Source organism: Rhagoletis pomonella, unplaced genomic scaffold, assembly GCF_013731165.1.
Source record: "Rhagoletis pomonella isolate Grant_MI unplaced genomic scaffold, Rhpom_1.0 Rhpom_scaffold_00002, whole genome shotgun sequence".
NCBI lineage: Eukaryota > Metazoa > Arthropoda > Insecta > Diptera > Tephritidae > Rhagoletis > Rhagoletis pomonella.
Window position 1 is genome coordinate 6,477,533 of NW_023458556.1, and position 18,642 is coordinate 6,496,174.

The 18,642-nt window shown below is 32.9% G+C and overlaps 1 protein-coding gene across 1 annotated transcript in view; it reads right to left on the reverse strand.

The window, feature by feature from the left end:
• Positions 1-8,713: 8,713 nt before the first annotated feature.
• The window catches only part of LOC118732948, a gene marked incomplete in the record, with an annotated part of 35,046 nt that continues 25,117 nt past the window's right edge, over positions 8,714-18,642 (reverse strand). The window contains 4 exon segments of the mRNA XM_036462076.1: positions 8,714-9,619; positions 12,839-12,988; positions 16,101-16,230; positions 17,806-18,292. Of these exon segments, the coding sequence (XP_036317969.1) occupies positions 9,384-9,619; positions 12,839-12,988; positions 16,101-16,230; positions 17,806-18,292 (1,003 nt within the window).

Sequence of the window (18,642 nt, forward strand, 5' to 3'; positions counted from 1 at the left end):
GTGGCTGACACGAGCTAGTAAAGAACTTTCTGTACGAAAAATAAAGAATATTCTGAAAAAAATTCTGCAAGAAATTTTTCACATAGCAGAATTATTTTGATTTCTTTACAGATTTTCTTCCGAAATTTCGCAAAAGAATCGAAAAGTGTGCACAATTTATTTCATTTTAGAAAATTCGGCAAAAAATCGGATGAGATTTTACGAATTCTGTAAAATTTCTCTATAATTCCGAATACTCTGATGAAATGGTTTGCAGGGTTATTGAGAACACACATTTTTAAAACATATTTTGGTGATGTGCAATAATGCCATTGGAATTAATATCAATTGATATAAATTCACTTTCGTAAGGGGAGATAAATTATGACTTCTACAAAGATCAAGGTCTATAAAACCGACACTGAAACTCGGATCAAATAAACTGCGTTCGAGGAAACTGAAAAGCCATCCACTGTTATCAACATTGTGTAAATTGAGTTACTGCCATTCCTAAATTGGCGCATCAAGCGCCAAGGAACGGTCAAAAATCCTCATGCCCATACAATTTGTATGAAGTATCCCACAATAACGCGGCGCTAGCGCCGAGCAAATGGAATTTTAATTTTTGACAGCGCGTTACGTGTTCAAGTTGGAAAAGAAAGAGAGAGGAAAAAAAGGTGACAGAGGAAATGAGAGCAAATGAGAAACCGTCAAAAATTAAACCGCGTTGATTTGGGTATAGCGCGCGCTGGAACTCGTTGGCATTAGATAACGCAACGCTTAGTGGTCCAATATATAGAGCGTCAGATTGGCAAGCCTTGCATCGGCGGACTCAATTTTGACGCAAGTAGATCCGTCACTGCTAACAGTTATATTACATTGCGTTTATACAACGCACTACAATTGATAATATTTATTATTTGTCACATTGTTTGAGTAAAGTAGGCGTCAAGACAATAAACTGTCTTTGAAAATTTGAATACAGTGACGAAGAAAATGAGTGTGAAGTGTGAATATATAGGTAAAAAGGTGTGAATGTATTGCTATTGTATATGCAAAATTTACTTGATTAAACTCCAAGTAAGCGATCATAATCCCAGCAAAAAACACGATTACCATAGAAACGAAAGTGGAAACGAGCTAGGCGATGGGAATCGCTTACCCTTTCGCTTCAAGAAGGCCTTATTTTAACATGGGCATGTCATTGGAGGTAAGCCCTTACCCGCAGCATTACCTTCAAACGAAGGGAGAACGCATGGATAAACAGAATCCAGAGAAGCGAACAAAGAATGCCTTACAGAGAAACTAATGTAGAATGCCTAGATAAGTACATACTTATTTATATTAAATTGAAATCAGAAAATGTCTTAAAAGATTAAAATTAATTAAAATTTTTATAAATCAGCTTTTATACATACATATGTATTTATTTAGGTGTTTAGATTTTCTTAAAAATCGGTATGTACATACATGCATATTTAACTAAGCTTAAAATTGTACTTCCTCACTCTTGTACTTCACTTCATTGACTGACTTCAACTTCGCTGCAAATTGAACAAAGCAAAACATGATTTTAATGCGAGACAAATTTCCACAGAAAGTAACGGTAGAAAAAGAATTTTTGGGTATTCGTTCTATTTTTCAGCTGACTACGATGCAGCATTCTACTTTGCATTCTCCGAAATGAAGCAAAGAAGCGAGGCAAATAAAATATTGTAGGACATTCTACTTTGCATTTCCGGAAATGAAGCAAAGAAACGAATTAAAAAAAAATATTATAGGACATTCTACTTTGCATTCCCCGAAATCAAACAAAGAAGCGAAATAAATAAAATATTGTTGGACATTCTACTTTGCATTACCGGCAATGCCTAAAAGAAGCGGAAAAATTCGAAGGCATTATAACGCTATGCCTTCTAGAACACGTTACCACTAAAAGCGATTACCGATTTTTTGCTGGGAAGGAACAGCTAATTTTTATTAGCAAACACTTCACCTTCATTGTGGCGCTGTTCTACGTTCCTTCACGTCACGTCAGTTACATCCGTGAGCGTCATGTACGCAAAGTACTCATTCTGACGAGGCTATTAGGGATGGCAGTTAGCGGTTCACAGCTAACAACAACAATTGCATACAAAAAAGTCGCCGTGGGTAAATGAAACCAGCAGCACCTAAAGGGAATTTGAAAAATCGCGTCGACAAAAGTTAGGTTAAAAAGGATACATTTTTTGGAAGTGATTTTTTAAAAGTGTTTAATTAGTACAACAGCTGAAAAAATATAAAACGACACAGCACATAGAATTTTGCGGTTTTTGAGTTTTATCCTACTTATACATATCTACATATCGAAGGTCCTGTGGAAAAAAATAAAATCTTTTACTACTTTTAAGTGGCTCATGTCTGTAATCTTTGTCGAATCCATATCTAATTTCTTGTACTTACTTTAGCAATCCTTTCTGCTTACTTAAGTAAGGGATGGAAATTGATTAGACAAGGATTAGAGAGACAAGAAACACTTACCAGTAGTAATAGTTCTTATTTTTTGAATTTTGAATTGTGTTGCTCTTGCATAGGACCATCGATATGTATAAGCATCGCATTATGCGTAACGGAATCGTGCAGGGCTCCGGGCATGGCAGCGCCTATTCAATTTAAAATATGTATGCTTAATCTTCTAGTAAAACGATAATTTTCTGGAATATAAAAAATCAACAGTGTTCATGAATACGTGCAACATATAGTAATTCGCGAATGGGAACAGCCAAACTTAATTCGTATTATATAGTCCTTGGGCCTTTAAATGCCACATAGCCTTTGCCTCTTCTCCCTCCTGCATTTACAGTTTTTTTCTAGTCAAAATTTTTCAAATTGGTTAAATTTATTTTAATTGATTTATTTTAAATTTTTTTTTTTAATTACCTATAATACTGATGTTCACGTGAATCTTATAAAATCAATTTCAAATAACAAACCAGAAATCGAAATTACAATAAGTGCAACAATTTAAAGGCATCACTGAAAGCAGCACAGCCTTTTCCGTTTAGACAGTTGGAAACAAATTTTTTATTCAATAAAAAGCTGCGTTTTGAGATGAAAATGTCATTTGTTTTGTTTACCTCAGCGATGGCCAACGCTAATTTAATGTTCGGCTCTCGAAAACTTTTTGGTTTCCTAACTATTTATCTCCATAAAGCGGTTTCTGTCGAGGGGAACCCTAGTACAGTTGAAAATAAAAATATACATACCTAGCATGTAACAAGCAATGCTAAAGGGTGAAGCGAAAAAAAAATTTTTTGGGATTTCAAAATTCTAATATTACCTGAAAAGTTGAGTAAAAGCTTAAACAGACGGCAGCGTGGATCGGGATTAACTGGGACTTAATCCGGATCAACTGCAGTTAATACCCGAGTTGATTCGGATCAACGCTGCCGTCTGTTTAAGCTCTAACATGATGACAACTGAACCATATTAAACCGTTTACCGATCGGATATTATTATTTACTTTAAAATTTTTTTTTTATTTGCTTTAAAATTTTTAAAACTCTCAAATTATGGTTCTTTATACTTTTTTTCTCCTTAATGTTGGCTCTTTTTTGCAGACAGTGCCTTGCAGTTTTGCCACACAGATTACGTTCGATATTTTTTTTTTCAACGCGAGCGAGGCACCTATTACACCGTGCGGCAAAAAAAAAACAAATTGGAAACACACGAAGCAATCAATTTCTACACTCACGAGACTATGGGCCAAATACATATAGTAAAACCGCGTTTTTAGTCTTTGAAGTCAGGATTTTTTTAAAAGGACTTTGTAGTTTCAAAGATATGATTACGATTCCAACAATTTAACAACTGTGCGACAGCCGAAACCGGACTTTCTTAGCATTTTCTGAAAGTATACCTATCCAATAATAAGAGACTCGATGGATTTGCAAAAGCTGGCTACAAAACATTCTCAAAAAGCAAGTTTTGTAGGTCGTGAGAGGATTAAAATGTTCTAGAGAATTCGTTTTCGGAAAATTTTACTAGGCAAAATCTTTAAGTTACCAAAGTAAATGTCTCTAAAAAAATTAAAATAAAAAATCCATGGCAAGAAGGAAGGAAAATTGAACTTTATTCGCTGCTTCAAAAATAGATACTATTTAAGCAAACATGCCATGTCATCAACGTAAAATTCCCTAGATTGTTTGTACAACAAAAATGGATATTACTTGTGGTTTGCCTACTTTCATTTTGACATAACTGCATGTGTATTTGTGCTAAAAACGATAAGATTTTAAAAATACGAGCTAACTTTTGCAAATCCCCGGAGAATACTTGCAGAAAATATTAGCACAAATAAATTCTTATTAATAAAAAAAAATTGCTTTAAAAACCTGCTTTGAAATTTCTCTACTGACATCTAATTTATTTCTGGATTAAAAATAAATCTTCAAGAACTAAGGTATCTAACAAGTTACGTATATATGTATATGTTTATCTATTCGTAGATATTGCCTTTATTATTAAATTCTAAAACATGTTTCTTTCAGAATTGCCTAGTTACATACATATGTACATACACATCGTTGATGAAATGTAGAAAGGCCCTAACTGACATTTTTTTCGAAATTTGGTTTTTTGCATTCCCAAGAAGCTAATACTAAAACCCATCTTCACTAAAAAGCTTAGAACCGTTACTCAAAAACTAGCGAAGTAATGCCACTTTTTAAAAAGCCATAACTGAACGAATGAAAATTTCTGAAATCAAAAAGCCTTAACTGAAGTACTTTTGCTACAAAAAATTAACAAAATGCAAATGAAACTTCAAAAAAAAAATTGCTTAAGTTTAGAAGGCTTTGCATTTGTAAATAGTTCCGAGACCAGCTAAAATTCTTGACTATATTGAATTATAGTCTGTGTTCGAAATTTCGTGTGAAAAATATCAAATAAACAAATAACAATCCATGATTCAATAAATAAATAGGTTAAAATGCCAAATTTACTGCAAATACATTAAAATTTACAAAAGGAATTTCACTACTAAGTGCCTACTTTGAGTACTTTTCTACTACCATTTTCGCAACGAGGGATTTCATTCTTCCCCTTTCTCTGTCCTTCGTAAATGCAACATTTTGAACCTTTAAAAACCAATAAATAATGCAAAAATGGAGCAGCAGCGTGCGACAAATACAACAAATTGGGATGAATGGTAATCGAATGGTGATTTCGCTTCTTCCAAAAATTATGGCACTTCCCCGGTTCAAAATGTGTTAAATTTAGACACTCAACCCTGTAAAAGGGCATGTTTTGCCGGCTTGTCCGTGTCTAGCTCACGCATTTCAAAATATTGTCGTTTTAAGCAACCATCTGATTTTGAAGGCAACCATTACCCCTGACAAAGCTTCAAAGGGCAGGGAATGCGCATTTTTTTGCCTTACAAGAATGTGACATTTTAAGAAACGAACACAACATTTTCTCACCGTTTGACTTTATTTTAGAACCGAAAACGAAAAGAGACACGACAATCAAATGGCGAAATTTTTTGGTACAAACGAAATCACTATAATAAGACAAAGGACGGAAATACCTTGTGTCTCAAAGGCCATCCAGATTGTTAGGGGAATCATTTTCGTCGTGCTTTTGTCTAAAAATTTACGGTAAATGCCTTCTGTATTGATATTTAACATAAATTACATCAATAATTTTCAATAAAAATTTTATTATTTCTCCCCTAAAAAAAAATAAATCGTGTTAGTTAGGGCCTTTCTACATTTCATCAAGGATATGTATGACTTTGTGCATACATATGTACATTTCTACAAAAATAACCAATACTCTCCAATAACAATTAAAATAATTATGTGCGTATTTAACCTCTAAAAAGCGAGCAATTGCTTTAATATACATATATTTCTATGTGTGTATGTATGTATGTGTGCCCGTGCATAAATACATTTTTCAGATTTCAACAATTTTCAGAATCTTTTCTTAATTGAAATATCACAGCAATGATTATTTACCTACGTATGTATGTGTGTGTATGTACATATATCAACTACTAAATTGCATCGTAATAACTAAGCCTAAGCAGTTTAGTTTTTTCATACCTTTTCTAAAGTCGAAACAAAAAATGCATTTCACGTAAGTAAAGTTTATAAAAAAAAAAATGATACACCGGGTATTCATCTCAACGCGTAATTGCCTCTTGTCTGCGTAAATAACTAAACCGAGTTTCCATACCAAACTATGTTTGTTTACGAAGTTACTTGTCCTACATTTTCAATTTTCGGGAGTATGTATAATTATTAAAAATTTATTTTCTGTTATAACTAATTTCCTTTATTGCACTAAACCTACTGCAATTAGTTTAAATAAAAAAAAAATTAGTTAAAAAAAAAAAAAAAATAAAAATCTTTTTTATGCCGGCTAGTACTTAACATGTAAAGGAATATAGAATGTACATACATATGTACATATGTATGTCGTGTACACGACGGGCATAGATAAAAAGATAATAAAAGGCGCTAAATTTAAGTTTGCGGTGCTTTATGCTGGCTTCTTCAGGAGCGCCGTATACAAGTAGTACCAAGGCACGTTGAATATAGGTAGCAGCAGCAGGGTTGCATTTTTGATTTTTTTTTTCCTTCGAAGGGCTCGTCGAAGAATCGTCATTTTTGTTTACATTTTGCTCTAAAACTTAAAATTTCTGCGCATAAGCTATAGATATTTTATACTTCACTTACATATATTTGATTTTCTATAACAAATTACGTTATATAAACATATACACTAAACATTTTTTTTTATATAAACTGTTGACTATGCCAATGAATATATCTTACACTTCGGTCGGCCTCTAGTTATTGCAAAGAAAATGGAGGGACCTACGATTTTGGGCCTTCGAACGGCAAATGGGTGTGGATATTCATGGCGTCCAATTATTATAAAACATATTTTTTTTTTTTATGTATTTTATTTTCTTTTATCTGACGCCATAAAGTATGAGGGAAAATTATAACGGACAGGATAAAAAATGTGTGTTCTATTTGATTGTTGATGAAAATCCGTTTCAAAATGCGTGATAAAAACAGCATACAAAAAAAAAAAAATGAAGATGTAATTTATCTTTGTAATAGAAAACTGTTTTGCCAGAAGAGTAACATTTGTTTTTGAAAGTGTGATTGCGTGTACAGCTTTGCTTAAAATTATAAGTACAATATTCTACGTAATTACTATTTTTTTTGAAATGTTTACAGGCTATGCTTTTAACTACGTGCACACATATATGTACATATATATGTATGTATGTATGTATATTCACTTTTCTTTTCATGTTCATATCTGCATACATACGGGTACATATGTACATATGTATATGTTGTCATCATTACCACTACTGCCCTTAATAGGAAATTTTTTTTTAATTTTTAATCTTTTTTTTTTTAATATCCGTGGTTTGCTCTTGATTTGAGTGTACATACTTAATTTCTTTTAAAATATTTTTGCTATCCTTGTGGGTCATTTCAGGTAAAAGGGGAAAACGACAACAATTTTAAAAATCCCTTATTATCCCCATTTCAGTAGGAACTTCTTACTACTACCGACTATGTAAAATTCATTTATCTATCGAAAAAAAAATAAAAAATAAAAAGAAGTTGCAATTTTTGTGAATGGAAACGTTCGCTTTATACATAACGCTCGTATATTTTTTTCGGATAAAGAACTGTATATTATCATTATGCAATAATATAAAGAAATTTATATTACTATGTGTACCTGTTGTACACTTCGAAATAAAATGATATGTCTAACAGAAGTAATGCAAATCCAAATTTCTAACTTCGTAAAAAAAATTCAACAAATGTGCATAACGACCATGAATCAATAACCAAAGATTTGCTCAAAAAACAGTTTTCTCGCTCCCTCTTGACAAAATCGGCTCCCTTAGCCAGGCACTGTGTGTGGGTTCGTGTGCGTGTGTGCAAAGCTTTTGTAAGGGAGCTAAGAGAGTGTCAAAACTCGAATGTCACTAATGAGCAAACCTTTAATTATTGAATAATGCATAACGACAATTTTCTAGTTTGAGGTGTCTACAAAATACCGCTGATTTTTGATTTTTTTTTACTGACAGGGTCACGCATTTTCTTCCATACAAAGTTACTAGTTCGTTTTGTATGGAAAAAAATAATAACACCGTTGGCAAAAAAAAAAAAAAATAAAAATAAACGCGAATTCTTAGCCTCTTGAAACTTGCGCCTTATTGCTAGAATTTAATGGGCTACAAAACTGAAAAATTGGAATTTATGAATAAAAGGTTGGTTGGGATTTTTTTTTTTGATTCCTATACAAAGTATGAAATGTGGATTTATATGGTGTTATGTACTATACAATAAACTAGACTCTAATTAAAGATTAATAAACATTAAACTAACGAAATAAAAATAGTCAAACTGGTAAAAATGTTGTGTCCCTATATTTTTCATATTTTTTGTATGTATATCGCTACTTAAAGGTGAAAAGGTGCCATGTCGATTTTTTGAAATTGTTCAGGAGATACGCAAAATCAGTTTAGATAAAGATTTAGAATAAAAACAAAAAAAACGTATTTTACTACCAAAAAAAGAATAGATACGAGCATTATTCAACAAAAGAATCTGGCTTGAAAATCAAGTGTTTTGACAAAAAATTCGTCTTTGAGTACACACAAAGGTAACATTGAGGGGTTTTTAGTGTCCCACCAATCTCATTCAATCAAATACCAAATACAAAAAACTTAGAAATAATTGTTTTTTTTTTTTTGTAGAGAATTTATACATTAGTTATTTACCAAGGTTAAAAAATATCTTTGACTCTGGTATAAGTTCTAACGACATACATAGTTATAATCATATTCTGGAATGAAATGTCCCACAAGTCACAATTTCACTTAGGGCCTTTTGTAATGACGACAACGATATGCATACATACATACTATGTATCAGCGGTGCGTTTTTCGTAACAATTTGCTTACGCATTAATTTATAAAATATTTTGTAACAAAAGCTCGCTTTTTGTCTTACTTTATTTTCATTTATTTTTGTTTTTCATTAAATATAACTATTTTTTTTTTATTTTTTTCGATGACATAACCACTCTGCGTATGTGCGAATCTTTATGCGTCTTTAATGAAGCAGTAATAATCAAATTTATAAAAAAGCTTTTTGTGTGCCAAATATACTCCAAATACTGGCGGTATCGGAACGCGAATATTTGAAATAAAGAAATTTAATTTTTACACACAAAAATATAACATTCTATAAAATAAATGCTTCTACTTATGCTAGTATATCTAAAAAAATAAAACGGCGCAAAACCCCGCAAACGACTGCTGAACAAATGTTCCCTCGTCGTCCGTCGCCCTCGCCACAGCCTTTATCCGATTTGACTCAAATGCGTCTTATTGTTGGGCCTGTAAAGAATACAGACACCTTTCGTTTAAACTTCTCCATTGTCGGTTCGTGATCGGACTCCTCGCTCTCGTAGCCATCACTGTCGTCGTCCTCGCCGAATATGATTGTTCGCGTGTATGGCTGCGCTGCCTGTGGTCCGTCCGATTCACAGAAGCCCGGATTCAGTATTATATTCGGTATTAGCTCTATGCTCTCCCAACCAACTTCAAATTCTGTATGTTCGTCAAGATTTTTTTCGATAAGCCATTTTAAATGTGTCGGCCGGCGGCGACAATTCAATGGTGGTGGAGAAATTGAGAGTTGGGTGATTTGAATTAGTGTTATATATATTAAATGAATAAATGGTTGGGGGATATGTTGGTTGTGTTTTTTTTTGTTTTTTTTGTTTTAATTTTGGCAAATAAGTGTGAGTTGATTTCGCATAGGAAAGAGTAAAAGCAGAAAGAGACGAGGAGAGAGAATACAGAATGGAAAGAAATAGAAAGAACAAGAATGGTTTTTTTTTCATTACCCAGTTATAGTTTCATTTGAGAAATGTAAAATTGTAAATTATTTAATTTGTTATTGTTGATATGATGATTGATGGATTTGGATGGGTAGGGACTATGATGCTGGGTAACGAGATGCAATATCGATACTACAGAAAAGCCACTTTTTTTCGTTGCAAGTAACTCAAATAATAAACACACATAAATAAGCGAGCGTATCGGATTTTGGTCAGCTACTGTATTTGTGCAAATCAGAAACTCAGTTTTATTTAACATTTAATTTACAACAACAAAGTCAACCACAAGACAACAACAACAACGACAACACATTAACACACGTCCAGCAATTTCAGCAACATATTTACAGATCTTTAAGTAAAAATTATTCGATAACTTTTTTTGTATTTTTTTCTGTATATATATATATATGGTTATCTGTATTAGTGCCTACCAATGTAACTTACAAGCTAATAGAATCGCACGTGAAGTGAAAAAGTGTATATGTATCGTGTAAAATACATTATTTTGAATATTTGTAAATACAAAGCGGGTTTCTACATATTAAATTGAAAATATTGATTCGATTTATATATATGTATATGTAATTTATTAAGCTATGATTGTCTGCATAAATATTAAGTTTTTTTCTGAGTCTGCTATTTCAAAAATGCTTTTAATATTTGGATATTTCATATAATACATACATAGATACTATCAATACGTGCTATTAATATTACGTTCATATATGTATACATATGTACGTATGTATATACGTATTTGTAAACAAAAACTCGTTAACCTAATTCAAGAAATTAAAAATGTTTATAAAAATTTTGTCTATGTAGTTTTCTAAATTTTGGCCCCTGCGGAATTTTGGAAGAGGCAAATCGTAACTACATACATACAGTGGCGAAAATATAAATATGGAAGAGACATTTTAGCATTCTTTAGCTATTTCCCTTCCGATTATTTAATGTGTATTATTTTTCTTAACGAAGTGTAGCTCGTTGTCCAACAAAAACCATGTAAGTCAAAGTTTCAAACTTTGTATGAAAATTAGTAAAATTCTACAGAGTTTTATTAAAATTTTGAGATTTCGTATAAGAGTGAGTTGTCAATATGCAGTTTTGTAGCCAATTCAATTTTAGTAAAACAAAATTATCAAAATTTTGAGATTTTGTACAAGTTTTCATAGAAACGTTCTCAGTATGCAGGTTTGTAGCCAATTCAATTTTAGTAAAACAAAGTTCAAATTTTATAGTAGCTAGTCCTTACCGTTGATTTTTTGAATGTTTTTTGTGTAGAGGTGTTGCACATCTTCTTCAAACAAAAAAAAAAATTTCAAACAAACTTTGTATACAAGAAGAAAATGCGCGAACAAAAAATTGGTACAAATCAAAAATAAGGCCATGGCTACTTCAAACTTGCCCCTTAATTATTTAAAACACCTAAAAAACTGCATACTCAAAACAACTCTAAAAATCGGATTAAAAAGTTTAAAATTTTGATCCACATTTGTTAAAATTCGTCCAAATTTTATAAATGTTCTACAAAGTTTGAAATTTTGATTTAGATGTGTTTTTTTTTTAGATAGTAAGCTATATTTTTATAAAATAATGATAAGATTTGATTTATTCAGAAATTCCAGTGTGAATGTCTCGTTCTCCGAGGAAGGACGATAAAACACTACAATATACAGTTCATTCGCAAGTACGTGCACATTGCCTTGTGTGAACACAGTTTAACGTGAATACTCTTGATACAACATTGACCATGATACAAAAACATGAAAGTAGTTTCACTCATAATTTTTGTTTTTTGTTTTGTGTTTTTTTTTTTAATAAATAAATTGAAACATAAAAAACTAAAATATTTAAAATGTCCATATACATATACTTACATACATATGTACTTATATTTATATGGATGTATGAAAATATTTCCAGTTTGCAAAGGATTGAGGATGATAAGGGTCAGGATGTATATCCGAATTATATAGAAGGTATGTTTTACAATTGATGTAGTTTCCTTTTGAAAGGGAATTAATTACTACATTTTCTTTCAACCCATTCTGATTAATAGCACAATGTTGCTTCTATCTAAAGCGCTTCGATTAATGTGATCGATAAAGCAGTACCTCCGATTTGTGCTAATCAGACATTTAACAACCGGCCCAGAGTGTTCAAAAAGCATACTGTGCGGCGCTCTTAAATGCTACTCAGAGCTCGATATAGGGATGCGCTACAAAAAACACAATCTGGCAACACTGGCTACTGGCTAAAGCCGGCTTGGAAGTCGTTTATCCTTACAATGATCAAGGAGATTCTGATCATCATAGAAAGATGAGAAAAAGAGTATCGGTACGGAACAGACAAACAGATTTTAGAGATGGATTCAACAAAGGACAAAGGCACATACATATAATTCAAGGATCACAATGACGCAAGTATGAAGTAAGTATGTAAGTATAGTCTGTAGCTATAACAAATATAAAATATATATGTATGTAGGTACATGTATTCAACGATAAACGAATTGTCACTTGTATACAAGTTTACCCATTTGGCATAGAAAAATAAACGAGTAAATAAATATTGTAACTGTGCAAAAAAATTGTGTTGCATAAATAAATTGATATAAGCATTCCAATTATTGCAAAACATATATATATGAATGTACACATGATGTAGTAAGCTATGCATGTATGTATGTACATATACATATGTACGTATACATAGCAGATCAAACGAACTCGATAATGAAAAGCAAAAAGCAAAAACCAAAATCAAACACATAAAAACTTTAATCAAATTTAAGCCATTACAACAACATTCAAATTGCGTTTAGCATCTGTATCTGTAACAGCTTTGGCACTGGCGCTTGTGTAATAATTAGTGTTGCTAGTGTTAGTGTTTGTATTATCTGTGTTTGTATGTTCAGTACCCGCTTGCGATGATTGATAACATTCTTTCGATAAAACTATACAAAGTCCAATTGCTAATATCACAAGAGTTCCAAGCACAACACTGACGGCGATTATCCAAATGCGCGGATCGAAATTATCTAAGTCGGGTTGTATAAGGCGTATTAAATCTATATAAGAAAGAAAAAGATATAAAAAGGAAGATACGTGGAAAGGCAAATTACAAACAATAACACAACAAAGTTGGAGAAAGAGTTACGAGAAAAAAAAAAACTAAAATACATACATATTCATATACATATGTATATGTATATATGTATATGTATATATGTATGTATGTACAGGTAAGTTATGTAATAGTTATGTATGTATGTATGCATGTATGTATGTATAGTAGATTATAGTAGATGATAGGACACATTTATAGATAATACGATATATGTATGTATGTATACTTAAAGATCTTACACATTAAAAATGTCAAAACTACATTCTACATTTGTATGTATTTGTATAGAAGTACGTATTAAGAAAACATAGCTGAAAATTCCCGAGCGCGTAGACAATTTAACTAACTAGAAACTTAAAACTTACGTTGCTACTAAAATAAGGGACTAGGTTGAGGTTCTTCTGCAGCTCCCTGATGGAATAAAATACCCTTTTAAAACGATGAAAACCAATTCAAGACCAATGCGGCTGATCCGATTGACACATTGCCGGAACATATCGAGCCCTAACCGCCAACATAACGTAAGCGAAATGTCGCTTACGTTATTTTGGCGGTTAGGGCTCGATATACATTCAATTTGTTGCCTGGAGAGGAAAGCTGAATTTGGTATTTGGTATTCGACAAAAGGATTGATCAACTGGCGCGTTTAAATGCAACATCCCTAGCAGGCCGATCATAGATGCACTCGGGTTTGGGCATTTACGATTTACGGAATGAATAATACTTTAGCATTTGCAGAGCTAAAAACGCACATGAGCCAGATGAACAGCGTCAGTGATTGTTAAAAAATATAGCTCCAATAAACATCCGGAAGACAGGGTGTTTTGCATCGTTTTAACTAGAAAGAAACCAGCAAAACTGTCAAAGCCGGAAATTGTGAGCGGAGGAAACCTGTATGCCGTCTCTTTAGCGACGCTTAACTTTTGCTGTTTACTTCGAAGAGCAGGAAACCCAAAACGGCAACGAAATACTTAAAATACTGCTAATTTCTTAAGTACAGTTTCAACCTGGTATTGCCAGACATTCTTTTTTCCGCTTTGACCAGGAAATATTTTGCTCCTATTTAATTTCTAACTCATAACTTTGGTAAGAACAAATAAAGTTTTTAAATACTTTTTACAGTTTAAGATAATGGCAATTAAATGAGTGTTAACCATAGAACCGTTTTATTTATAATCAGTCTGGCTATCAAAGGTGGCCAAGAAAGAACTTTGGTCCCTTGGATTACGGCAGGTTAACTGTATTATACATAGTTCCCTTCTGAGTTTATATATATAAACAACCTCCACAACTGACTTTATTTCATTATTTTCGTACATGGCGTAATAAACAAATGAAGTAATAAGACAGCTTTTGTCTGTTCGTTTTCCAACATTCGACTTCCTTATATTTTACAATGTTTCCTTTATTCGTTGGATGTTTTATGTGTTGCTTCTTTGGAGGCATTTACATATATTTAGGGTAAATTTGACTATTTATTATTTGCCAGCGACATTGTTTCTTCTAAAATTTTCCGTTAAAATTTTTGTAAAAAAATTCTTGAAATCTTTGAAATATAATTAATTTGTGAAAAATAAAATATTTAAAAAAAAAACGCGAGTTTTTGACACTTTGACCTCGTTTTTCTGAAAATCTAGAGCTGATGGAAACTTTATGCTTACGGATTAGCACAAAAAGGTCTATCAAAAACAGCACAACATTTGTTGCAACAAAATCACTGTTGCCTTGTGTTATTTATAATATTGGTTATTATTGTTGGTGTTTATCTTTCAATGCTAAATTCAAGCGTAATCCACAAAATTGTTTGCTCATATCTAATTTGAATAAAAAATGGTTACATACATGTGCTTAAAATTAGTTAATTTATATGGATTCATTATATGTTATATTATATTATATTATATTATATTATATAGTGGCGATATTTCAAAAGTAATTTTTAATTTTATGTAGGTATATGCACTAAATAAAAAGTTTCAAAAAGGGTATATTTTTTATAATTCTTCCTTTACCCCTTTAAAAAAAAAACATTTTAAAAGGCAAACACGTTTAATAAGGCAGTGCGGAATCTTTCTTTTCGCGCTTATTACTTCACCTGGTATAATTCCACCATGATTTTGGTAATTGTTTTCTGAGGAGTGATGGTAGAAATTCACATATTTGCTATATATAAAATATGATTAAAAAAACAAAATTCTAAGGTAACCTCATAACTTATGGTAAGGTTTAACTTAAGGCTTAAGCGGCAGTCAGTGATAGAACTCATTTAGACTCAGGATCCTTTGTGACATCGCTCTGAGCCTACAGTTACTCCTTTAATCTGAAACTACTCAAGAGCTCAATAAAAACTAAAATGGACATCTTATTTCCATCTAATTCGATAAAAATAACTACGTCGAACTTTGGCTCTCCTTTTGGTTATTGCCGGCCGTGTAGTCTAATTACAGTAAGTAGTCCTATCAGCAAGTTAACGATGATAATCGAAGTGGTGACGTTGAATTCCTTTCACTTTAAGTTAAATAAACTTTTTATGCATTGAACATTCATGGATGGTAAGGAAGTTCGTTTGAAAAAAAAAAACTACAGTATCAGGAAAGTGGACTGAAAGATATTCCTCATTTCACCGTGTAGACACCACCTCCAAATTTTTTGCAATCCATGTAGACATGGATTGATCCTGTTTTCCAAGCAAACGTCTGCCGGATGTTGAATTTGGCGTTGGTGGTGAGGGTTAGAATGGCGAATCGGTTTTGGGACATTCTATAAGAGCCGCCATATACTTATTCCTACCTGATGTATCCTCAATATTCAAGGACTAAAATTCAAACAGGGCATAGAGGAGTAAATATGTAGAGTAAAAACTCGAACCTCGTATATCCTTTTTTCTTTGGCTCATGTGCAGTAAAATCAATCGCACACACACACTCAAATAAACATTTCACAACACCTATGTACATACGCAGCTAAATACCTATACACACAGGCAGTATCCTGTCTGGAAGACCGGCATAACTCATATTACTTAATACACCATACACATATAACGCACTCACCCTCCTCTTTGGTTTCGGGAAGTGTTGTTACATTAGTGGTCACTACCTCGCCGCTGCCCAACTGATTGTTGGCCCATATTCGAAACTCGTAGGTGGTGTTAGGCTCCAGTCGATATACTTCCATTTGCCGCTGTAACCGTCCGGTGATGTTCGCAATTCGCCAATGTAAAAAATATTTGAATATATTACTATTATTGAATTAAATTACGTCGACTCTTATTGAGTGGGTGGCGGCAAATATATAATTGCAAAAAAAAAATATATATATATATATATATATATATATATTTAAGAACAGAACAACCAGGGCTATCTGTTGCATGCAAACCATATAGATTATTAGATGGCTAATTATTATTTGTCATGGAAATAATTAGTATATAGTTTATAGTTATGATGCGCTCGAGTGAAAGGGAGAAGGGACTTACATATGTATGTACTTATATATTCCTAATAGATAATTGTCAATACGCCGATATTATTTACATATAATGGCAAACATTCGAGTGCACTTTTTCCGCGGTTCGGAGTCGTAAGGCGTAAAACTGTAGGTCCCTCCCTTTTGTGTGACAACATCACAGGCGCACGTCACAAATCGGAGGAGGAGTTCGGCTAAACACTAACATATTGAGTAAGTGGCAATCTATTATAATTACATATTAGTGTTGGGCAGTATCCAAACCGAAAGTACTGAGAACTCGATTTTTTATAGTATCGATACTGAGTACTCCAAAGTAGCGTTGATAGAAAATTGTAATCAAATTTTGACGAAACATGAAGAAAAAAAGTAAATTTCTTTTGCAAGTAGTGCAATTACATCGCCAGCACGTATCTTAATTGCAATAAATTGAATACTATTAATAATTCAAAAAAGAATATGAATGTTTAAAAATGCAATAAAAAATTAATAAACGGATTAAAACTCTATCTTCTCTGACAAATCTAGTTTATAATCAACATTTTCTACACATTTTGTATCATTTTGGTTAAAGTTTTTTTCATTTAGCAAGAATATTGCCAATCATAAAGCCCTAAACCGGCTTTTTTTCGACGTTCATAGCCCGTATACATCTTTGAGTCTAGACAACCAGCTTCAGCGCCATTTAATGCCGCACTAGAATATGCCCAGATTTTTTTTTTTTCAGATATTTTGTAAGTGTTGTTTACATGGAAAATCTTAAATGTCCACCGAGACCTTTTCAAATTTGAATAAAAGTTTTTCCAAATGGGAGAATTTTCATCTCAATAAATAGGTCCTTTTAAGGCCATAGATTCGTTAGGTTAGTTATTTTCCATCACCCTAATATGTATAAATGTATGTATGTATTTTTTATGTCGCTTTCGGTACCAAATGTTATTAGTTTACATTAGGGGTTTTAGGGCTCTTCGGGTTGGATAAATTAAAGCTTCAACTCCCCAGCATAGTTGTCCATTTAATTGGAAATAAAATATCTATTACATAGTTTAAGGGAGAAGTAAGAAAACCCTACACTGTAAAATTTGCCTTTTTTTCGCTTACGAAAAAATCAAAAATAGGGCTCGATGTAATCCAAGACGTGGGGTTTTTAATGCTTTCTAAGTTATCACTGAGATAATAACTAGTTGGTCTATACATACTTATATTCATATACTTATACATAAGTATGTATGTATCTATTACAATTCATAATAAAATATGTAGCGTTTTTCACAAATCTAAACTTACAACATTCGGCGCAATATTAATAGGGTCCATTCGACTCCATTCGTGCTCGAACGTATGGTTGTAGGGTGTTTCATTGTACGAAACATTGCGAAATTCGGCAGTAAAGCTGCGCACCGGGTAACCACCGGAATTGGCTTTATTAAAGCGCCAGATAAGAAAGCCCAGAATTGTTGACGCTTTGAAATAGAGTTGTGTAACAGGCCCTGGTGGGGTGCGCACAGTCAAATTGACCTTTTCGACTGCTTGATATTCCTCTGCCTCCTCATCTTCTTCTTCATCTTCCAGCTGCTTGTGATTTTGCTGTAAAGCCAGAATTGCATCTGTTACACCACCTTGACTTGTGTTCGGTGTAGGACTTTCGCTAAATTGAGCATGTGACACTGCTCCTATTGTTTGGTGGTCGCCATTGTCTAAGGTGCTGGTGGTGGCTTTGTTAGCAAATGCAACTTGCTTCACTGTCGATATATTGGCTGTGCTTTTTGTTACGGGGCCGGCTGTCATAGCTATTGTGGGCACTGGCATTGGAAGCGATGAGGTAGTTGAAGCATTTGTTGCACTTGCATTCACAATTGTTGCTATTTTCGTATCATCTGATGACTTCGATGATGCTGATGATGCTGTTGGCGACGTCGACGATGACGAGCCAAATAATGGCAAAAATGTTGATATTGATTTCTTATCGTCATTTATTGTTCTTATAGCAGCGTCTGCATTAGGGTCGAAGTTAAAGCTGGAAGAATGGCGAATCGCAGCAAAGCACACATACACACCACGCTCGTCAGCCGAAATATTTGTAAGTATTAAAAATTTTCCAGTCTGTAATGAAAATAAAAGATA